The following is a 25,005-nucleotide window of genomic DNA, read 5'->3' as shown; positions in this document are numbered from 1 at the left end:
AAGAAGCTCTCCCTTGGGAAAATTACAAACACAAGAATCCTTACTAAACTTACTTCAAATCTATACTTATCATTACAGCCTTTTCTACTGAGTTATATTTCAACTACATGAGCGAGTCATGAATAAATTCATCTTCTCCTTTACAATCTGGCCATTATGGATGATTTAAAGTTTTAGCAACTTACTCAAACATTCCAGTGACTTGAATTTTTCAAGGACCTGCCTCCATTTTAAGTCAGTGGGAGATAAAGTGCAAATCTCTGAATTATTACTGCTTACAACAATATGTTTCACAATTAATATACTGCTGTTTGATATCAGTGCATATATATTCTTTAAGGCTAGATATGTGATGTATGTTATTTTCTTAAACAGAACTCCAATAACAGCTTCAAAATCTAACAGATGAGAACACTTTACACGAGCATGCAGGTGAAACTGTCTGGACAAAGTAACACGTTACACAAACATGTTTTTGTTTTGATCCCCAGTGTGGGATGGGGAACAGACTTGTGAGAGAACAGGTGATGTTTATCCACTAGAAGATGAACCACCTTGTGCAGGGGCTTGGTTTTTGCCAGCTGAAACACATCTTAGTACAGACTCTGAGAGGATATATATATCCAAAACAGGAGGCGGGGCTTTTTGGGTCTTGGTATTGTTTGGCTGTCCGTGGCTCCACTTTGAGACGCTCCTAGTGAGAACAGCGCCAGAGAAGGCTTTCCGGCTCCGGGTTCCGGCTGCTGCTTCAGGTTCCAGCAACAACTTTGGTGGAGTTGCTGATCTGCTAAACCCTGCAGACTACACCAGGGGAATCGCTCCCAGGAACTGAGTTGAGAAAGGTCTACTTCTGCTGTGCCCATTAACCTCTTTTCTCTCCTTTCTAGGGTATGTGGGTTGGAAGGGAGGTGTAAGAATTAAAGAACCCTAAATAGAGTAGGTCTGGAAAAAGTCAAAGCCCCCCCCTCTCTTACACACACACACACACACACACACACACACACACACACACACACACACACACCATTAAATCAAAGATAATATAACCCTGTTAAAGCCCTTACCTTCACTTCCTTTCTCCACTTTTGCAGCAGTTTCTTTTTTCTGTTTTGCTGCTAAGAGTTCCCGCTTTAATTGCCTTGCTTCTTTTCTGAGCTCGTCACTATAAAGCAAAGTAGATATATAAGTTTATAATATACTGGCAGAAAAGGTTGTTTAGCAACTGTTTTTTAGGTGCACTAAATCAGAGAAAAATAGTCATAAAAATAATAAATTTTCTGCTATGTACATGCATTTGTGAATAAGTAAATGCTATTACATAAGTTGTCAGTTTTCACAATAACAGTATAAGTACCTATAAATACTCTCCCACTTGAGAATATTAAATGTAAGGTAAGTGACAGTTTGAATGAGATGTCCCCTATGGTCTCAGGCATTTGAACAATTGGTCTCGGGTTGGTGGTGCCGTTTCGCTTAGGAGGGGTAGACTTGCTGGAGGAAGCATGTTGCTGGGGACAGGCTTTCAGACTTCAAAGGCTTAAGCTCTTTTGAGTTTGCTCTTTTGGCTCTTGTTTGCTGTTCTGAGATGTGAGCTTTCAGCAGGTCCTTCAGCCATGCTGCCTGCTGCCGCACTTCTCCAGAATGACGATGGTGGACTCTCACACCCTGCACCAAAGCAAACCCTTCTAGATGCTGCCTTGGTCATGGTGATTTCTCATAACAACAACAACAACAAAAGTATTTAACAGTTAGGGTTTCTATTGCCGCAATGAAACACCAAGGTTAAAAATCAAGTTGGGAGGAACAGGTTTATTTGGCTTATCCTTGCTATATTGCTGTTCATCATTGAAGGAAGTCAGAACAGGAAGTCAAACAGGGCAGGAACCTGAAGGCAAGAGCTGATGCAGAAGCCATGGAGGGGGGCTGTTTACTGGTTTGCTTCCCATGGCTTCCTCCCCATGGCTTCCTCAGCTTACTTTCTTATAGAACCCAGGAGCACTAGCCCAGGGATGATGCCCACAATGGGCTGAGCCCTCCTCCATCAATAATTAAGAAAAGGCCTTCCAGCTGGATTATAAGGAGGCATTTCCTGCATTGAGGTTCCCTCCTTTCGGATAACTCGAGTTTGCGTGTCAAGTTGACATAGACCAGCCAGCACATACAGTAAGAACTGGCCTGCTGTTTTTCTAATTTACTAGTGAACTGAATGTTAGTCTCAACAAACAGGGCTCTTGTGTCATATCAAAATTTGAAAATATGGTTTTTTGAGGACGGAGTCTTTGTAGGTATCCCAGGCTGACCTGGAGCTGGCTACATAGCTCAGCGTGGCTTTGAACATAAAAGCCCCCACTTCTGCCTCCTGTCAATAGGTACACCTATACATCTGGCACAAAAAAAGATTTTGAGTAAGTACTATTCATCTAATCTGAACATATATAAAACAATTTGACTTCAAACTTGCTTTATTACAGAAGTTTTGCCAGTAATCACCATTTATGAAGTAATTATTATTATTTTTTGTTTTGTTTTGTTTTTCGAGACAGGGTCTCTCTGTGTAGCCCTGGCTGTCCTGGACTTGCTTTGTAGACCAGGCTGGCCTTGAACTCACAGCGATCTGCCTGCCTCTGCCTCCCGAGTGCTGAGATTAAAGGCGTGCACCACCATGCCTGGCCCTTATTAAGTAATTATTACATGATAGTTGCATAGCTAAAATTATTTAAAATGCATTTGATTACTCAAACTTAATTGTTTTAGCTCCGTGGATATGGTCTGCTCACTTGCGTTTTCTCAGCCCTTGGGAGGCTGAAGCAAGAAGCGATACTGAGAGCTTATGCTGTGCCTGGGCTATGTGGTGAGGTCTAAGTCAGCCTGGGCTGCAAAATGGATGCTGTTCTCTCTCCTAATTCAACTCCCCCACAGCAGGTGTTTTTTTCTTTGTTGTTTTTGTTTTTTAATGCATCTAATGCCACATTTGGCACGTAATTCCCTCTTCTGTCAAAGTTTCCAGGCCAAAGTACTCTGATAGTTTGCATGCTGTAAAAGCAAATGCTAATTCAGAAGTCAGTAGCTAAGGGACTTGTTTTGCAACACAGTTTTAGGGTAGAAGATTCAAATTTACTTCCTGACAACCACATTAGCTATTCATGTCATGCACCCTAGCTTGGCTATGGTTTATTACTCTCCCAGGGCCCATGGGGAGGGTGTTTGTCCTCAGTCATAGTAGAGGGAAGCAAAGAACCTTTAAGATGTAGGAAGTCCTTAGGCCAATTTAGAAGGGATTGTGTTACTCCAATTTATCTTTGGTTTCCGGTTTCCAGATATAACCTATCTTTTAAAAATGTTTCCAACACTGACATTTGCTATCAGGGAACACAGCTAAGGTGGGGGTCTTTTAAAAGGTGTTAGGCTGTTTGGCCTTTTCACATTGGACAAGCTGCATAACAATATATACAGACACATATAGATATATTTAATATATAATATACATTAATACATTATTTTATTATATCAATTATATTAATACTGTATCATCTACATTATATTAATATCATATGTATTAATAAATTAAAATTAAGATATATATAATTAAATATATAAGTAATAATATATGTTTAAATGATTAATACAAATTCTAGCCAGGCATGCTCTATCCTTAAAAGACAAGTATTCACTGTATTACAGGAAAGCCAGACTGGATCAAGGATGCTCACAGAAGACTGGAAGCTCAAGCAGATGCCACACCCTGATTTCTAACATTATTCAAGCCAATCTTAAGTCTAGAGAGGTCTATACTGATCCAACCTGCAGCCCACAGCCCCATGTGACAAGGGCAGCCCAGCACAATATTGTAAAGCCACTTAAAACACTAGAAGATTTTTTTGCAATTTCTTTTTGTAACCTAATATCTCAGTTCACAGAGTATGAACTTTGCAGATGATCATGTTGTGTCACATGACAAAAGGCTGGACCCTCTGTGTGTAAAGCGTCCTCTGGTCCTGATCCCACTGTAGTACTTACTAACAAGTACTAGTGGCTTTTCAAACCAGAGGCCGTGTAACATGCAAGCTTCAGTTCTTTTAGCCTTCTCTGCAAACAGATATAAATTGTGTCTACTTGGCCTTCAAGATCATAAATTCTGAAACTACTCTCTCTGATCCAAGTTTACTACACCTTAAATGTTTTCAGTCTTTTATTTCTACTGAGCTTGCCGTCACTCTTAAAACCATCAAAGCCGCTTCCTTACCTACACCTCATGATCCAGCCATGGTAATCCCATTAACATCACATTAATTCTGGATACTCTACTGATAGTCATTTTACTACTGTCTTCACCAGGCCTCTTAGTTTTCCTGAACCCACCTGACCCTGTGGATGTGACAAAACTGCTTAGAATAAACTGTGGATATGGTTCCAGTTTCCCCCTCTTTCAGGGCCTGTTCTAAGAGACAAACCTGCATAGAAAGGGTAACCTCAGATGTGAGATGTGAGATGACGCCTGGGGGTTTGCCCTGCAGCAAGTGCCCCTCATGACTCCAGGGCGCCCTGAGGTTTGGGAGCCAATGTCTAGCATTCTACTATAGAAATTATCTTTCCACTCTTACAATTTCAAGCACTCTTATTCCCTAACCCTTTCATTCAGGAAACAAACAAACTCAAATTTCTCTACAGTCTGCTGGAACTGAGCGATTGCTATCTTTACAAATGGACTCCATCCTGGAAAGAACAGTTTATATATACAGTCTGCTTCACAATCTCTGGCAATCTACCCCCTTACAGTCTCCCGAACTGTTTCTATACCAACCAGGTTCAGAGGCCTATGCTCAGATCTCCTCTGGCCAGATGGGTCTCGCTGTCATTCAAAGATGTTAACTACTTCCTTCCTGAAAGTCTATCTGAGTCAGTTTTCAGCAGTGTGGAGTCAAGATTTTGCCAACTCTCCTTGTCTTAGTTACTGTTTCCCTTAACTTAAAATTGTTGTCGTTTTCCTCCTCTGTACCCTCTATGCAGGCACTTTAGCCTCATGATACCAACCATCACCCCCATGTAGGGTATGCTCAAGTCTAGTATCTCCAAGTGCTCTGCCTTTTTAACTATTACACATCTCTGTATAGAGCATGGAGAATGCTGCATGAAAGAAATTTAAGATAAAATATATTATAAGCAGTTAAAAAAAAACTATAAAAATGAGCTGGGCAGTGGTGGTGCATGCCTCTAATCCCAGCCCTTGAGAGGTAGAGGCAGGCAGATCTCTCTGAGTTTGAGGCCAACCTTTTCAACTGAGAGAGTTCCGGGACAGTCAGGGCTACAAAAGGAAGCTCTGTCTCAAAAAAAAACCAAAAAACCAAAAAACCAAAAAAAACAAAAACACAAAACAGATTTATGAAAATTAAAAAGAAAACCTTTAATTGTATTCATGATATTTTAATTCCAACATGTACAAAGCTATTAAATTATATTCAAGATATTTTTTCATCTTTTGTACTAAATCTTCCCAATGTGGTATGTATTTTACTCTTAAGGAGTCTTCCAATTCTGCCTAGCCATATTTCAAGGATTCTGATCCAGATGGACAGTAGGCCAGAGGTCTCAGCATAATCACATACTCTTACATACAAACCGGACGTCATGTCTTTTTGGACAAGTCTGTTTTTTCATGTACTTGATGGTGGAACCATTATCTGCCTCAGGAAAAGATGTCAGACTTCTCCAGGACTAATCTCTGCTTTCACTGGATCAATCTTAAAGCACATGTACACACACAGTACTTCCTCGTGGCACTCACCATCAATGCCGACTTCAGGCTCTTATACACTTTGGATAATGCAATTACTTCCTTCTTGAAGCTTGTGGACACAGTCCTAGAAGTCTCTAGTTCAGTCAGCATGAAGTAAAACTGACCTGTGCAGTCACTGCACAAGGAACATGAAATCAGGCTCTCCTCCAACCGCTAAGCTCGCCTGTCTTTTGTTATGCTAGTTTTCAGTTGGGAAGTAATTCTATCATTTAGAGGATGTTTCTTGAAGACTAAGGTTTTTGAGGTACAGATTATTTTGCAGGTTGAAGAGCAAATGCTGCATGTCTAGGCCAGATAAATCAGCTCTGAGGATGATTGGAAGTATATAAAGAACGAGGATAAGAAACTTGATACAATGTAAGCAACTGCTGCACCAGAAAAGAACACAGTTAAGAAAATTAACTCAGATTAAGCAGTCTGGAGTGAAAAGACAACTCTATCACTTCTCATCTGAGGAGTGACTTCAGAACAGTTTCTTAACTTCTTTGAGAATCAGTTCTCCTACCCCATAGTTAAGAAAGGTTGAAAGATATTGAACACGCAATAAATGTTCAATAGAAGTACTTATTCTGTAGGTCAGACAGTTAAAATAGCATATTTAAAATAAAAACATTTAAACACCTTAGGGCTGCTTATCATGTAGAAATGTTTTGCTATTATTTATTTTAAATGAATGCTACCCCTGGTATATATAGAGATTACTTTTGTTTATAATTTGAAAGCGTGAAAAGCAAAAAATCTATTCCTAGTCACAGATTTAGATATTCTGTTGAAGTAATGTAGCAAAAACTGAACAAAAATGACCAAAAACTCAAAAGATGAACTGAGACAAAGGAGCATAGATCTACACAAATTATTAAAAATTTCTCACTATGTTGAAATTTTCAAGTGATTGAGGATTTTTGGTATTGTAACAATCTTTCTGACTAAGAAAATATCACACTTGCCAATGCTTGTGAGATCCATAATTCTTGGAATGAAGTATAACTTTAAAAATTAATTTTTAATGCCAGGTGTGGCAGTGCACATCTATAATCCCAGCACTCGGGAGGCAGAGGCAGGCAGAGTTCAAGGCCAGCCTAGTCTGCAAATTGAGTCTAGGATAGCCACGGCTACACAGAGAAACCCTGTCTCAGAAAAAAAAAGGCTTATTTTAGGGATCCCAATCTGACATTCACTAGAACACAATCTCCTATCCACTGGCATGAAAATATGTTCAACCAAATATGTTAAAACCAAAAGGAAAATAATAATCTTGAAGTGTACATTAAAGCCATGGGCCTGCTTTAGATGCCAAAAAAGCAACTCCTTAGCCTCCTCAACACCTAGTTTCTGTTTGAATAATAAGAGAAAGTACCTTTATAAATGGCTTCTACTGTTACTAAGTCTACGATAAAAAAATTTTAATGGGTATGTTCATCTGAATTTTAATATAGTTTGAATACAACACTATTAACAAATAAATAATTCTGTACTGCTCTATGTATATTAATCTAGTAAATCTACATTATCATTCCTTCTTACTAAAGATTAATTCAACAACTTCTATGTTTACATGTTTTATAGAGCATTGTGGTTACACAGAAATCTAGGTGATGGGACCCTAACTTCACTAAATTCTTCAATTCAGCTACTTCACTGCTGCAGTCTCCTTTACCTCTAACACAGGACTGTGCAGGGTAGAGGCTGAGCCTTACGTAGTGTGCTTAGAAGCTGTGCCTGGAGCCACACCACCATTCACTGAAGGAACTAGAAAGTAAAAACAGAACCCGGCAGACTCTCATCCATGTTCCTTCTAATACAGAACACCAACACCTACACAAACTCTTCAAGGAGCTTGAATTTACAAAGGACGTAAGCATTGTCCACAATAATGAAAACAGTACATGATTTTAAAAAAGTAATAAAGAAGCACATAGAAGCACTCAGAAATCTAGTGAAAGAAAGATTTCTGCAGGTCGGCTAAGTAAGAGATGCCTTCGCAGAAGGGCATGTGGCCTGGACCCTAATCAATAGTTAGCAATGTGCCATGTGGAGCCAGCTTGAAGAGGCATCCAAAGAGCAGGCTTAAATCTAGAAGGAAGTAGAGAGTAAAGGAGCATTGGAAATTCTAAAATAAGGGAAAAAAGTAAAAGAAAGAAAAAGGTGAATTGACTCAGTAGGTAAGGATGCTTGCTGTACACAAAGCACAATGAGTTCTGCACCTGACACATGTAAAAAAGCTGGATGTGAGCTGGCAAGGTGGCGTACACTTTCAATCCTAGCGTTCAGGAGGCAAATGCAAGTGGATCTCTATGAGCTTGAGTTCTAGGTCAGCCTGCTTTACATCGTGAGTTTCTAGGTTAGCCTAGGGTATTCAAAGAAATGCTGCCTCACAACAGACATAAAATCCTATTCCTCTCTTTCCTAGTTCTGACAAAGCAACCAGCCCGCTGGTGCCAGGCTCACTTTGGCATCACTTCCTGACTTACTACACTCCTCCTTTTTCATCCCAGTGTCTTTCTGTCTGCCTCCTTTGAGCTTAACTTCACATAGATGTCAAAAGCCTACTGAATTGTGCACTGATTTCCAAACACCCTACTGAATCATGTGCTTACTTCTTTCTCGAGTATTTAAGTCTCCTCATGAGCTAGCTTCAAAACATACTTTCCTACTTTATCTTCCACATAGACTATACAGTTACTCTAAATTTCAGACAAAACATACTAGTCATCATTATCTTGGCAAAATTTAAGCTTTGGCACACATACACATTGTTCATGCCATCTCTGTTACTTAAAATAGTCCTTTTTTACTATTGCTGTTTACTAAAATCATCTTGCCAGGCTTCATGGAAAAAGTGGCACTCAAGCTGTGGCTCTATTCAGAACATACTATTAGAACAAGGTCAATGCAAAAACAGTTAAGGATTAACATGAAAAAGTACACTACCATGTATGTAGAATGAAATTATGTGCATAATCAAAATATGCCACAACCACATCATGACTGTTAAAGTGTAGCAGCAACTTAATGGAGTAAGATTTTTAAAAGAAATTGTAAAACGAAACTGAGTATCATACAATGATATACGTTGCCACTGATATTTTTTTCTTTTCTTCTAAAACTAATGTGAGGCCTGGGGAGGTAGATCAATTAGTAAAGGTGCTAAGGGTGTATATGAAAAAGCAACTATGTTGTATGCTAACTTTAAAATATTATTAAAAATAAAGCTTGAAGGAGATACCTTGGGAGGGTAGATAATGCTCCTCTCAGAAGCCATAAGACATTAAACAAAAACTCTTGTGTCAAGTGAGAGATACCTTCCCATGAGTTATTGCTTAGAGATCTTCCAGAGGCCCCCAAAACACGGCAGGCTACAGCCATTGATGGTAGTATCCCACTGCTGACGCACCGCATACTTTGGCTGTAGCTCACAGACAGATCAAGCTGGAACTGAGATGGAAGCTTCCTCCCTACTAGATAGCTTTCACAGAGAGAGACTATGCAGGCTGCCAGGGGAAAAAGAAAATGAATGGTTTTGCCCAGCTATGAATATAAACCTCCCAGGCAAGGTGGGTCCAATGGTATAATAGTGGTGTGACTCTTATGGGGTAGTTAACTGCTCTCTGAATCTGAGGTTTGCTCACAGAAGGGAATTTGTGCCTGGTACGGTAAACTTGGTTAAAAACTCACGGGTAAATTGGAGGTCTCCATTGGGTCCCTCCACTGGGGTGGGGAACCTGCTGATGAAGGTGAGAAAGGCTATAGGAGTCAGAGGGTGAAGGACACCATGAGAACAGGGCCCACCAAATCAACCAAGAAGGGCTCACAGGGAGTGAGGAATCAAGCTGCATGGGTCTGCACCAGGTCCTCCATATACAAAATGGCTGTTAGCTTGATATTTTTGTGAGACCCCTAACTGTGGGAGTGTGTATATCTCTGACTCTTTCGCCTGTTCTTGACACTTCTTTCCTCCTTTTTGGTGTATATGTGTGTGCGTTGGGGGCGGGGGCTAGAAGAAGTGGATGAGGGGAATGCATTATATGAGAGAAGAATCTAATTGTTTCAATTAAACAAACAAACAAACAAACAAATCTCATGGCTATAACGGCCCTAGGCCCTAGGACAGCAGTTCTCACTCTGGGTTGTCGCCTAAGATCATTGGGAAACACAGATATCATAATAGTATCAAAATTATAGTTATGAAATAGTAACAAAAATAATTCTATGGTTGGAGTCACTACAACATGAAGGACTGTATTAAAGGGTCATGGAGTTAGGAAGGCTGAGACCACTGCCCTAGGAGGAACCTATTACTTACTGTTCATTTGCTAAATGGTCACATTGTCCAATTCTCCTTGAAATATTTATAGGTATACTCATAGGTGAGTGCTACTCTTAGTTTTAATCAGAGAAGCTTCTGTTTGTAGTAGACAGCAATTAAACCAAGATTCGGGACTGTCAATGTGCTGAGACCTCCAAGACCCAGGGAGATTGCAGAAGATGAAGTGGAAAGAATGTACAAGCTTGCGAATGGTTAAGAGTGCTTGGAAATCTTTTAGATAAGACTTGGTTGTTGCAACCATGCTATTGATATCAGTGATGGTTAACTGCACAAAGCTGGGCCATCAACACTCACCAAGGATGGGGGAGGAACCCACGAGGTCCCAACCTTTCTGCAAAGGTGACAGCCAGCTAAGGATTACTGAGTAGGAAGAGGCAGGCATATTCTTCAGTGGTATAGCAACTGGTAAACTGTTCCTGCTCCAGCAAATTACGCGGGCTCATGTAAGCAACCGAAATTAGGTGCCATGGAAGAGGAACAGAAAGATATGAAACAGGAGGGGACTGTTGGAAAGAAGAAGGGGTTCACTATGAGAGAGGGAGAAGGCAAAGGAGGATATAGGACTCAAGAACTTGTGTGAGTATGTACGGAACTGAAAGAATAAACCAATGTTTCAAAAGCCAAGGACCTAACGTCAGGGACAGGCAGGTAATTTGGTTGTTACAGTCCTTGTCTTACAACCGTGATAACCTGAGTTTGATCCTAGGACATGCAAGAGAAACTGCGCACAGTGGCACGTGTTTGAACCCTGGGGAGGCAGAAACAGGCAGCCCCCTGAGGCGTCCTTGCCTACTTGGGCAAGCTTCAGCTTCAGTGAGAGACCCTGTCTCAAAAAACCAAGGTAGATGGTTCCTGAGGAAACAACAGGAGCCAATGACTTCGGTCGATTCTGCACACACATGTGCACCCTGCAACCTAATCCATGTTAATATTCTAAATCTTAGACAAAACATTTGAACGTGTATAGGCAGGCTTATTTATCAGAGATCTGGGCTAAACATTACTGTCTGGCCATTAGAAAGCAATTAAGCCTTTGCTTTAGTTTTATCATCACAAGAACACTCTGGGTAAGATATACACTAATATTTCTGAGCTATAGTATCAAAAATTTAAGTGTAAATAAGTATTATATGCAGATCATTTTATTTAAAGTGTTTTGCCCTTAGGATATTATGAATTAAATGATTTCTTCTCAGTTCTCACATCTAAAATATAGTGATCAAGTAATTTAACAGTCATCTTGGACACAGACCCGAGTTAGAAGCAGTCTGAGTCAGGGCAGAGCCACACACTGACTCAGACACCCTAGCTCTTAGTGCATTTTCCCCCTGAACTGTGAGCTGCCCATACATGGAAAAGTTCTCGTAGACTCGCACATTTTTAGCTGAAGACAATGAATAAGTAGCTGCATAGGCACTTTTAAAATGAGACTATACCATAGCAAGTTTACATTTTTTATCAGGCTGTTTGCATCATATTATGCAAGCAGTTTTTTAAAATCCTGTCATTTTCTTTAATCATGTATCTTTTGAATTTGAGACTAAGGAATTTACAATGGCACAAATTTCCCTCAGTTTTAATTTCCCTCTGCTACTTCTTTCATTTTCTTTAGGTACCATAAATGTTCCTTGGAGAAGAAAATAAATTTATATCTGTTCTTTTCCTGTGGAATGATAAATATTATAATAAAAGTTACAGATTCAAACATTGACCATCGCTACCTTTAAAGAACTGGTACAACAGTATCAAGCCCTGATTTTTTTTTTTTATATTCCTTTAAGAGAATTTTAGTCAACAAAAAGAAATACATGTGTTACGTAAGATAGTACATAAATTTGCTTAAGGACTTCATTAGGGAAGCTGATGGCTAAACTAACATCTACTATATATAAACTGCTGTTTCTTGGATCATAGACTTAACACTTGACGTTAGCTTAAGCCTGCTGTTTCCCAACATAAGAATTCATAACCCATGGAAATGGCTGACAGCCAAACAGTACAGCTTTATGACTTTCAGTTTGCTGCTTAAACCACAACAATATAAATTTGTTCACAATGAGACAATAACTTGGCTGTTGATAAAATCATAGAATCACTACAATAAAAGCTCATCATAGGTATTAAGACTATAGGAGTAATGGCACAGTTATTGCACTTATGGTTGCATCAGCTGGAACAGAGATATAGATTTGCCATAATTCATAAACGCCATAATAATGTCAGCTTATGCATAAACTTTGAAAGCAAAATCAGGGACATCTCACAGTGACTCCAAACTCAGTGCTAAGTGTTGCTGGTGGCAAGGCATTAGACAGCAACAGACCAAGCGAAGCCTCTGCCTCCAGTCAGGAGAAGAGTAGACTGAGAGATAAAGACGCAATAGAAATGAGCAAACCTCACATCTTAACACAAGTAGTTCCTGTGGTGATGACCGCTTTCCTTTCTATACAGACTCTACTATTATTAGTATTCACAGAGTCAAGAGCCAGTTACTGACAAAATGAGATTCCAGCCCAACCAACTAAACCGACCAACCGACCAACTGACCAAGCAACCAACCAAATACCTCAAATCTTTGTAATTTTTTCACGGACATTCAGATTTCAAAATCTTACTAGTAAGTTTCTTTTGTTCAATTCAGTACTTGAATTAAACATCATTTGTTATGAAAATAAATTTATCAATTTTAGAAAGCTAAACATCAAGAGACTCCTATATTCTAACTCTTATCATTAAACACTTGAAGCCAAACTGCTTTTTCTTTTATTATAACCCGTTTAAAACAAGAATGTACATGGCAAAGAAGAATTGTATATGCACTTACACATTTATGAGGGCATCTCACAAAGCATTGGGCAAAGTCATTCTGAAGAACTCTGTCAAAACCTAAATTTAGTATGAGCAACAGTGTTCTTTGTGTTCTCTGTAACCTGCTACAGAGAAGGCTGTCCTTTTCCCAAGTATACCACAGTTCAGGAAGAAGACAAGAGGGAATCTAAGTGCACTGGCATGTGGTCTTTATACTTCTTGCTATGAAAGATCACATGGGTTTTTAACAGAACCTGCACATTTGATATAAATGCCATCCGTCTTTGTGAGAACGCCTTCAGCTCTTAGATTTTTCTTTCAAAACAAACTGAACAAGAGTCAGTGTTGCAGTGAAAATGTAAAATGCTCAGAATAGTATTAGGTGTTGCTATTCTGTCTAAACAGTACATTTTAAGACACAAATATGTCATTAGACTTCCTGGAAGTAAATTTGCTGTGGCTAAAAATTATCTTTAGTACTATGTCTCTTTCAGGACCCAGTTTTATTAATACTCACACATTATGAAACACAAATATGATTTCTTTTCCAGTAAGACAGTGTATTAATCTGAACTCTCCCAGAAGAACACATCTAAATATACAGTTTAGCGGAGCTGGAATGTGAGTGGACACTTAAACCAGAGCAAAATCATCTGGTCTCAGCAACCCAGGCACTCAGGATGATGAGCGCTGCCCACACACAGCACTCAGTGAGCAGGTAAGAATCAGCACACCTACGAACAGCCCAGGCGGAAGGCAGAGAGGCCAGCTGGCCTCAGATCCAGGAAGGAAAGCAAGCTTTTAAGCTAATTAATATGGGGAGGGTCCTGGAAGGATAGTATAATTAAAACCAACAGTGTCTACAGTACTACTATGCACCATTCAGGACCTCATGCACATCCTCTTGGAAGAAAGGCATCCTCATCGGCATTCCACCGACCTCTGAAAAGATGAGGTCTATGGATTAGGCCCTTAATTGTATTTTGACAGCAATTTATTAGTGACTTACAATATTTCACAAGTATGTCTTAAATTGAATGAAGCAGAAAAATATTCTAAAGAAACCCATAGATATTGTAATGGAGGAAGACATAATAGTTTTAAAGGATCCTAAAAAATATTTGGTTACTGAGATTTAATAGTACATTGAATACAAAGCAGAAGATGAGCCAATTATGAATACATGGTTGAGACCTAGAAGGAAGATATTTGAAGTACAGCAAATGCAAGTATGAAAAATGAGGGGCTTGTAAGTAACATATCTGAGCTGCCACTGAGGGCAGTTATTTCTTCAGAAAAATTTCAGAGTTATGTATCAAGGCCTCGAAAACCTTTGCAATTTATTCCAAGTAAGGACAGTTCTAAATGGCTAACACATTTTGCCTACAATAACTTATTTTACTACTTTTTTAAGGTTTTAAATTTTAAAACAGATGTTTGAGCTCATATAGTATTGAGTGGACTTGGTAACCCAATAAATAAGTGATTAATAATTTCAGGGAGGAGATGGAAATTTTCATATGTTGATCATTAAGATTTCTATAGTTGAAACATGATGATTTTACATGTCATTAGTCGGCTTAAATCCACACAGGAAGCATGTACTGTTTACTTGTTATTATTTTTACTTTAGGTTTTTGTAGGGCTTTCTTTAAAACCTCAACCAATTTCTAGTAGATTAGAGTTAATTATTAGTGGAAGGACTGAGTGTGGAGCTGCAAGAACTTTTTAACAAATCATTATTATCTTAGCAGTGACTAAAGGCCCCTCTCTTTTCTCTCCTTTTCTGTTGAGCAGAGATTTTTTTTTTAACTTGAATACCTTTGACACACATTCCCCATAGTCTCATTTCTCTTTTATTTTTCATTTTTTCTTTTCTTTTCTTTTTTGTTTGTTTACTTGTTTTGTTTTTCTGAGACAGTTTCTCTGTGTAGCCTTGGCTGTCCTGGGACTTGCTCTGTACATCAGGCTGGCCTCCATCTCAAGATCTGCCTACCTCTGCCCCCCAAGTTCTGGGATCATGTGCCACCAGCTCCTCCCTTCTCTTTCTTCCTTATCATCTTTTCTTCTCCAATAAACTTCCATTCAAATACTTCCTGGTTTTTTTTCACAAAAATTAGATGTTCACATTACTACTATATTTCCTTATAAAGAATATGCAGTTTGTATCTATCATCCTTATTGAAATTTTATTATATAAAATATGGGAATTAAATTTTATACTTAGAAACCCTCTTCTGTGACCCTTTCTGTTTTCCCACAACTTACGATGGCTCTATTGGTCATTATACTTTGATGTTTGGCTTAAGGAAGAAGCTGAAGCCGGGAGAGTAATCCTAGCACTCAGGGAAGCAAGGGCAGGTGGATCACTGTGAGTTCGAGGCCAGGCTGATTTACAAAGCAAGTCTAGGACAGCCAAGTCTACACAGAGAAACCCTGTCTCGGGAAAAACAAACAAACACAAAACAAGAAAACAAAAAAGAAGCTGATTTATTTAGAAGTCTGATTTAGATTTAACATTTTTAATTCAAGAAATATTGTCAGCTGGCTGTGGTGCTTCATGCCTTTAATCGAAGCACTCAGGAGGCAGAGGCAGGCAGATGGCTGTGAGTTCGAGGCCAGCCTGGTCTACAGAGTGAGTCCAGGACAGCCAAGGCTACACAGGGCAACTCTGTCTTGAAAAACCAAGACGAAAAGAAAGAAAGAAAGATTGTCATCAATTTGCACATTTAAAAGATTACAATGCTTCCATTTCTGTTTATGATATGTAATTACATAATCCAGACCTCAGGAAAACTCTGGTCTTCCTCTGACTGATTACCTTTGCAGTCCAAGGACAGCCGATTTCTCTTAGTGTGTTTAAAGCAGCGCCTTCAGGGCGCGGGGAATGGCCCAGTGCTTGTGGCATAAACACAAGAAACTGAGTAATAAAGAACTCATATAAAGAGTCAAGCATACCATTGTCCACCTGGAATTTCAGCATTACAGTGCAGAGACAGGAAGATTCCTCGGGCTTGCCGGCCAGCTGATCTAGTCAAATGTTAGGTCGAGGCCCAGCATGAGACTCAAGAGACAATGGAGAAGGCTTGATGAAGACATAAGACATGTCCCTCTAGCTTCTGCACACATGGCCCTCATTATGATTGAAATATATATATACACACACACATGTGCATGTACACACACATATACACACAAACATACACACACACATATATGAACATGTACACACACACACACACACATATATATGAACATGTACATGTACACACACACACACAAACATACACACGTTTTCAAGTAAGCAGACAACTTATTGTAATCAGTGTTTGCAGATATGTACAGAGCGTGATAGGGGCTGGCAAGCCCAGGAGGGGAGCTGACTTCCTTCCCTAGTATGGGCACTAGCAGGAGACTGCGATGGCTGGCTTCATAGTGAAGGGTTTAGCATGTTGACCTGTGCTTAGACAGACTTTGAGTCAAATTTTTGACTTAACAACTTTTGTAACACCAAACTTCCCACTATTCCCTGTCTTCCCAAATTCCCTCAGATGTGAACTAGAATATGTTTACCACTAGGTAAAGTAGTTAGATGAAAGACAATCACTTTCACCCCACACTCAAATCCTTACTAATGGATGCTAGGATCTCAAGTAAAAACCAAAACGGTGCTCGGTTTAAATTTCTACACAGTGAATCTCTCCGTTGTGATTTCTTTGCTTTACTTGAAAGGTAGCTTATGGTTATTGCACCTTGGACGTGGGCTTAAGAAAGGACCTGTGTGAATGAAAAGCACGTAACAGTGTACGTTTGGGAAAGAAGTTTTGAGAAAGGACAATTTGGAAATTCTTTCTAAAAGGACATTCCTGGCCAATCATGGTGGTTCATATCTTTGAGCACAACACTTAGGAAGCTGAGGCAGGAGGATTACCATGAGGTCAAGGCCAGCCTGGACTACAGCATGAGACTGTCTACTACTGCTAGCAACCACGAACAGTACAGTCACTGTTTCTGAGACAGGCACAACTCCATTTGGAATCTCAAGTGATTCATAGGGATATAGAAATTGCCACTCCGTAGGAATTTTGCACAAGGCCTGTCCATCCTGGAAATATATCCTGTGGGCTTCACCATGGGCTCCACCAGGATGCAGGTTCTGTCCTTCAACTTTATATTCTCCCTCTCTCTCTCTCTCCCCCCCCCCCTCTCTCTCTCTCTCTCTCTCTCTCCCTCCCTCCCTCTCTCTCTCTCTCTCTCTCTCTCTCTCTCTCTCTCTCTCTCCCCCTTCTTCCCTTCCTCCCTCTGTCCCCCTCCTCAATTACTCAGGCCATCCTCCTTTAACATGAACTAGTCGTGACATAACCTGGGCCTTGACACATACTTAAGGCTCAGGAATAAGTGGGACCCTGTGTAATAACTAGCTATTCTGGCTCAGCCCACTTTTTCACAGTCTAGTTTAAGAATAATTTCTGCTGTAGCTTCCAGCTTTACACATGCCAGAGATGATGATGATGATGCCTCCTCCTCTTCTTCTTTTTCTTTTTGGTGTGCAAAGGATAAAAGACAAAGGGGAGCAAATACATAATAGAAAATGAAATATTTATTATTAATATTTACATAGCATTGTCAGAGCCCTTTTTAGCGAAACTGAAATGATTACTTTCTTAACAACAAAAAAGATATATTAAAGCCAATGAATTTATCTTTACATATAGGAAAAACTTATGCTTGTTAATATGTTCAGGAATCGCTAAGAACTTTCTCATAGGCCTATCATGGAACCTTTTTATTTGCAGAATTATAATTGACAAATGGTTTTCTATATGTTTTTATGATGGGCCTCTCACAAGAATGTTTCTCTTGTGTGTGTGTGTGTGTGTGTGTGTGTGTGTGTGTGAGTGTGTGTGTGAGTATGTGTGTATGTGTGTGTATGTGTGTGTGTATGTGTGTGTATATGTGTGTGTATGTGTGTGTGTATGTGTGTGTATGTGTGTGTGTATGTGTGTGTATGTGTGTGTGTGTATGTGTGTGTGTATGTATGTGTGTATATGTGTGTGTGTGTGTGAGTGTGTGTGTGAGTGTGTGTGTGTATGTGTGTATGTGTGTGTGTGTGTATGTGTGTGTGTATGTGTGTGTGTATGTGTATGTGTGTGTATGTGTGTATGTGTGTGTGTATGTATGTGTGTATATGTGTGTGTGTGTGTGTGTGTGTGTGTGTGTGTGTGTGTGTGTATTTTGAAGAGTCTCCTTTGTGGGTTTGGCAGTTCCCCGTTAACTAGAAGCTACAGTGGAGACTTTTATGTTCTTGAATGCACACCCCAGATAAAGGTTCCAAAAGAGGACAAATGATCATCAGCAATAACTGGCAATTTTTCAAACTGTGAGATGTTCATTAGTGTAAATAATGTTCTTAAATGTTTTCTAAAGCCTTTTACTTGAATACTCAAAAGTTGTGAATTGTCTATACATTAGCATTTACTCTGGAAGAATAAACTTCCAATATATTTCAAGAAAAATTTGAAATAAGTGAACATCTAAGGAGTGGGATGCAACCTGACCAAAGTCACGGCTTCAGAACTGTCATCAGTCAGTTTTCTGCAGATAAGATGGACATAGAGAGAAGTTCATTTCTAGTTGTGCATATTCCAACCTGCCAGTTAGATTACCATGCACTACGAAAGCTAAAATAACTTTACTTTACCATGATTTGGTCAGCATAGTTTATGATGCACCCATTCATTGACAGTGAAGTATTTTAATGTGGTATTTTGCTAATTGTTAAAAGAACTGTTCTCTCAAGGATGAAAGGCTGTTTGTGGACAGGACTTGTAAGATAATTTACATGTGTTATAAAACAGCCATATGTGGAGAAAAAGAAAGGAACTGTGGTTGATAAAGGGAAAGGTGGACTCTAGGGAAATAAACAGAGATAGCCTGGAGTTCCTAGCAAGGAAAAGCTAATATAAAACAAGGAATACTATTCTTATCTTGAGTACATTAATGAGCTTCACTGACAAACAGTGAAACTCAAGAAATCTGGGAGTGAAATCAAAGTACTCTGGGCAGAAAAGACAAGAGAGAGGTGGCTGCAAATTTTATCATAGTGAAAAACAAAACAAAGCAAAACCAGAAAACATATAGAACTTAATAATAAAAAGGAAATGGGATCCAAGAATATTAGAGCTAGAAAAGGATTGTACGGTTATAAAGAAAACACATCTCAAATAGCAAGTTCTGTGAGATCTTTTTTAAAAGAGCATGTGATGGCAAGATACGATATAGTCAAAGTGTGAACTCCAAGGAAGACCCGCAGGTCCTAGGGCAAGAGATGCTGAATGATCAATGCACTTATATACAGAACTGGATTGACAACTGCCAACACTTCCCATGTAAACGCTATGCACATCAACAGCATGGACATTAACATAACTATGCTGAACTCAGGTACAGATGGAAAAACTGAAGGACTATTTAGTGTGGTGTGTGTGTGTGTGTGTGTGTGTGTGTGTGTGTGTGTGTGCGCGCGCGCGCGTGCGTGTGTGTCGGCCTGAAGCTGACAGTGAATACCATGCACAGATAGAATTAAAATATTTTCCATCTCTCTCTACTTTATTTACTCAGGCAGGCTGTCTCATGGAACATGGAGCTTGAGCACATCACTTCTGCCTAGTCTACCTAGCTAATCTCCCGTCTCTGCCTCCTGGGTGCTGGGATTACAGACGGCTGCCACATCTGCCAACTTGTATTAGGACCTGGGTTTCCTCATCCTTGCATGGCACATGCTTTATACACTGAGCCATCTTTCCAGTCCACCAGGCATCATATTTACAGAAAAAGCTGAAGTCATTTGAAAAAAGGGTCTAACCAGCTATATTTATTACAGAATCTAAACTAAGTTGCTCAGTATGTAGTTGGTGCTCAATAAACACAGGCATAAACCAGGAACGGTATCAGGTACCATCCTGGAAAATGTAGAGGCTTAAGAACATGGAAATTTTGTGAGAGGAAAAAATATCCCAAATGTAGCACATATAATAAAACCACTGAGAACACAACATTAGACAAAACAATGTACACATAAAAAAGATGAGATCATATAATAAAGTCTATATCCACTGAAAATAGTAACCCTTAGAAATGATTGAAGATTTTCCATTTCCAATAGAGTTCTTTACTGACGCTAAAATGCCTTCCACATTATGTAAAGGAATGACAGTGTGGACAAACAGTTTTAAACACAGTACACATGGTATGGACTAAGGGAAAAAGGATGAAGCGGACGTTTTTCTGGACGACTAGCTTGTCTTTCATCAGCGTGGATTAAAATCAGACAAAATGGCTTGTAGAGGACCACAAAGCTCTACAGTTTCATAAAGTGACTAACTTGAGTGCCAGCAGTTCTCTTAAAGCACTATGACTTCACGTCTTCAGTTTGGTGGTGTTGGTCCTGCCTTTCCCTTCAATAGAGGAGCAAACACTGAGCCGCTCCTTTACCTGAAGGCCAATTTCACTGTGACAGGCCGAAAGGTACGAGCTTCTTCTGAGCACTCAGGAACATGGTCAAACCCCAGTCATTCTGCTTCAGCTCTATCATCACAAGTAGCTGTGGGCAAGCCTTCCTGATAATAACTATGCAATGACAAAGAGGAAACAGAGGGTGCTGTTTCCTTGTTTTGTTCTTCTAACCTCAGACTCTCTGCCTTGGGTAGGTAGAGGTTTCCCAGTCAGCATCGTCCTTCTGTACTCTTCTTCATCAGACGGTGACAACTGTCTGAGTTGTCAACTTCTAGCTGGAAGGCTTCGTCTCTCTCAGTACAGCTGCCTATCTGAATTACAGGCGCAACACAGATCTGTGACTTTGTATGCCTTCAAGTCCCTACAGAAAGTAGAGCCGTGATCATTTTTTAAATCACATTTTTGAAATCAAATTTGATCTCATGTCTTTGCTCTAGTACACCTTAGTTCTCAAAGCCCACACTCATGAGTACAACCACAAGGCTCCTCACGACTCCACTCTATTCTCTTCTCTATTTCTTGACCCGTCCTTTACATGTAGTCCATGCATTTCTTTTTTAATTTTAATTTTATGTATGTATGCATCTTCTGTATGTCCATATGTGCCTCATGTGTGTGCAGGGCCCTGGGAGGCCACAAGAAGGTGTTAGATGTGCCAAGTTGTGAGCCACCTGATGTGGTGCTGAGAACTGAACCCAGGTCTTCTGCAAGAGCTCTCTCTCTAGACCCTACTCCATATGTGTAAAAATCACACAACTGCTTGGAACCTATCACAATCATTGTGCTAACACCCCCTCCCTCCCACCTCTCTTTTCCCCACTGCTCATATATGTCACTCTTTAAATCTTGACTTCCCTGCCACTTTCTCCACAAAAACTTCTCTTAGCTCCAACACAGTGTTCAAATCCCTTCATTAATCCCTATTCTGTCATATTGTAATGCCCAGTCCACTTTTCTGTATGGCTTGCAGTCAAATAAAATTACTATTTCACTTTGTAACTCAAAAGACTAACAGAAGAACCAACAGCATTCAGTGTGCAATTAATACTCTGCACTGACTAAATTATTCAGTATTTTGTGCTAAGTACTAATTATTGCTTTAGATTATCCAGTGTCGTAAATTTCATTACTAAGTAGGTTTTCTAAAAAGTACACATAACACTAAAAAAGTTCCCCTAACTTCTAGTAATATGTATCTATGATAAATTTCAGATATTGATCCTAATAATCTAAAAGTGTTCAAACTTCTGCACATTTTTGTGTACTGGGTGTACACTTCAATACTGCTTATAATGGGATGACTCCAGTGATTAGGTCATATCATAGGCATAATAAAAGGAAAACCAGAGACATAACCATATATTCCAAGTTGTATATGCTTACACACAAAAACCAAAATAAAGACACCAAAATGCAACCAGTAGTCAGCCTTGAAGAATGCAACATCATATGGCTTAATGGTTTTATAAATTATAATGTGTGATTATAAAGATAAACTCACTTGGCTTGGAACAGAAGTTTCTGTGGGGAGCACTGTAGCTCTCACAAAGCTTTCCTTTCTCTATATCCTTCTCTAGGATTAAAACACATGCCCACACTCAGACGTTAAATTTAATCAAATAAAAATATGCTGGTGTTCAGGATACTTAATGACTAAATATTTGACTTTTACCATGGTTTTTCACTGACTATCACATATTTTTCAAATAAATCATTAAGTCAAGAACAGCACAAAGGATGTAAAATGTCTCATTTGTGGAATAAATGAATTTTATCACAGTCTATTCCAGTTTGTACTAAGTAACAAGTCCCTTGTTATAATGCATGTACAGAGGCTTTCTGGGTAGGTCCCGAACATTTCCATTGAGGACCATCACCTTAGAAACTGACTACATAATTGATAAAACTACCCATCCACATCAGTTTAAAAAAGGAAAGAAAGAAAAGAAAAGAATGTTCCAGTTTAGTATTTCCCCTTGAAAATATTTTGGGAACTATACTACTACATATTATTGCTTGGCAATAAGTCAGCTTTTATATGAGTCTACTAAGCCACTAAGAGGGTGATTTTGGAGATTTAATACAAACTAGTACAAATCTCTTAATTTTAAATTCTTTCCTATCCTGAAAGCCATGGCAAGGAGACAGGGGATAGGGGAGGTAGAAAGAGGAAAGGGGGAGAAGAGGAGTTTATGTAATTATTTATTCCAACAATAAACAACAAAGCCCCAAACCTAGAAGAAACAAGGAGGAGGTGGAGGGTGAGGCGAGGGGAAAGAAGAGCAGGAGGAGCAAAGAAGAGGAGGAACAAGGAGGAGGAGGAGGAGGAACAGGAGGAGGAGGAGCAGAAGGAAGAGGAGGAGGAGGAGGAGAAGAAGAAGAGGAGGAGGAGCAGAAGGAAGAGGAGGAGGAGGAGGAGGAGGAGAAGAAGAAGAGGAGGAGGAAACCAATTAAACTTGCTTTTGTTCTTTTCTAGAGCCACACAGCCACACGATGTAAATAATGTGGCTTGAGGGCACAACAGGCTCTAGGCCACCTGCCGAGGCCATCATCTTGAGCTGTCAGATTTTATAAAATCTCTCACCTACACCATGGCTTTAAGCTTTGCTCTAAATAATTTTTCAGATTCTGTTTCCAAAAACTTGATGGTGTTTAGCTAAGACAGGCTGTACGCTCAGAGTCTCCATGGCTTTACAGAAGAGCTGACTCATGCCCAGGTTGCTACAGGCTCTGGGCCTTTTCCATGATAGACAATCTGGCTGTTGCCTTCCCACTCTTCTATTATCTGGCAGACAGGCAGCATCCAAACCTTGCCTGACCTGCTAGGCCAGCTCCCCCTCCCTTCCACCCCCTAGAAAGGATGAGGACAAGAAGGGGCCAGGAAAAGCACTTTGGAAACTACTTGCACCTAATAAAACATATTTTAATTAACTAATGTGAAATCCAAAGTGAATTCCATCAGTCCAAGAGGGAAAGATGCTTTATTTATGTTTATTTATATGAGCTCTTAATTTAGGCTTGATTCATGCTTCCTGACTAAAACTACCACTGTATAAAATACACTGTGCACTGGTCTTTCAGGAGCTCTTCCTAATCTTCAGCAAACCAGTAAGACTTGGCAAGAGTCAATATTTGCCTTTAATTCTGTGGCTAAACAAAACTTTTCTTTTATAGAAAAAGGTCAATGAAGTTATAATCAACAAATAATATAATCAGGATTTCATGTCTTTTTTGTTACTAGTCCCAAACTTCTCCTAAGTACTGTGTTGAGCATACCAAATAACCTTATGGCATTGGATGGATGGCCACGCAAAATCTAAAAAGATGAGGCTGGGGAGATGGCTCACTGGGTAAGAGCACTTGGAGTAAAAGCAAGAGTTCAAATCCCTAGTACCCGCATAAAAGCCAGGCATGACCTTGTAGACTCACCATTGGGAGCAGATACAGGCAGATCCTGGGAGTTCCTTGGCCAGCTAGTCTTAGCTCAAACAGTGAACTTCAGGTTCAGTAGGAGAATAACAATAGTAAATTAGTAAAGATGATGATGATGATGATGATGATGATGATGATGATGATGATGAGATGGACAGCAATTGACGAAAACACATGTGATATCCTTCATATGCATGTGCACACCCAAGTGTGCATACAAAACATATATCACAGGATCTGAAGAGATGATATTTTTACAGACGGAAACAGAACAGAAAAGGTGTGGATAATTAGAAAGAATGCTGTACAGAGGATAATGTGGTAAGAAACAGGCAATAAGTAACATAAAAGACAGTATACACAAAGGATAATCATGCAGAGAAAGAAATTAGGGAAACTACACCCTTCACGATAGCCACAAGCAATATAAAATATCGAGGAATAACTCTAACCAAGCAATTAAGGGACTTATTTGAAAAAAACTTCAAATCTCTGAAGAAAGAGATTGAAGCTGACACCAGAAGATGGAAAGATCTCCCTTGTTCGTGGATTGGGAGAATTAACATAGTAAAAATGGCCATCTTACCAAAAGAAATTTACAGATTCAATGCAATCTCTATCAAAATACCTACACAATTTTTAAAAGACATTGAAAGATCAATTCTCAATTTCATATGGAAAAACAAAAAACCCAGAATAGCTAAAACAATCTTATACAATTAAAGATCCTCCAGAGGAGTCTCCATACCTGATCTCAAGCTGTACTATAGAGCAACAGTAATTAAAACAGCACAGCATTAGGCTGGTTGATCAATGGAGTTGAGTCAAAGGCCCAGAAATGAATCCACACACATATGGTCTCTTGATTTTTGACAAAGATGCCAAATCTATTCAATGGAAAAAGGAAAGCATCTTCAACAAATGGTGCTGGTCTAACTGGATGTCTACATGTAGAAAAATGCAATTAGATCCATATTTATCACCATGCACAAAACTCAAGTCTTGATGGATTAAAGACCTCAACATAAAACCAGAGACACTAAATCGGTTAGAAGAAAAAGTGGGGAAGAGCCTGGAACACATTGGCACAGGAGACAACTTCTTGAACAGAACACCAACAGCCCAGGCC

The 25,005-nt window shown here is 39.5% G+C and overlaps 1 protein-coding gene across 1 annotated transcript in view; it reads right to left on the bottom strand.

The window, feature by feature from the left end:
• Window positions 1–25,005, bottom strand: part of CWC27 (CWC27 spliceosome associated cyclophilin) — a 172,035-nt gene that overhangs the window by 71,096 nt on the left and 75,934 nt on the right. Inside the window, exon 12 of the mRNA XM_084801325.1 lies at window positions 1,065–1,162. Coding sequence (XP_084657451.1) covers window positions 1,065–1,162 — 98 coding nt within the window. The remainder of the gene's footprint in view (window positions 1–1,064; window positions 1,163–25,005) is intronic.

This window comes from Acomys minous (genome assembly GCF_964271855.1).
Source record: "Acomys minous genome assembly, chromosome: 11".
Lineage (NCBI taxonomy): Eukaryota > Metazoa > Chordata > Mammalia > Rodentia > Muridae > Acomys > Acomys minous.
The sequence above is the reverse complement of the archived record's forward strand: the minus strand, read 5'-3'. Positions and strand labels throughout refer to the sequence as shown.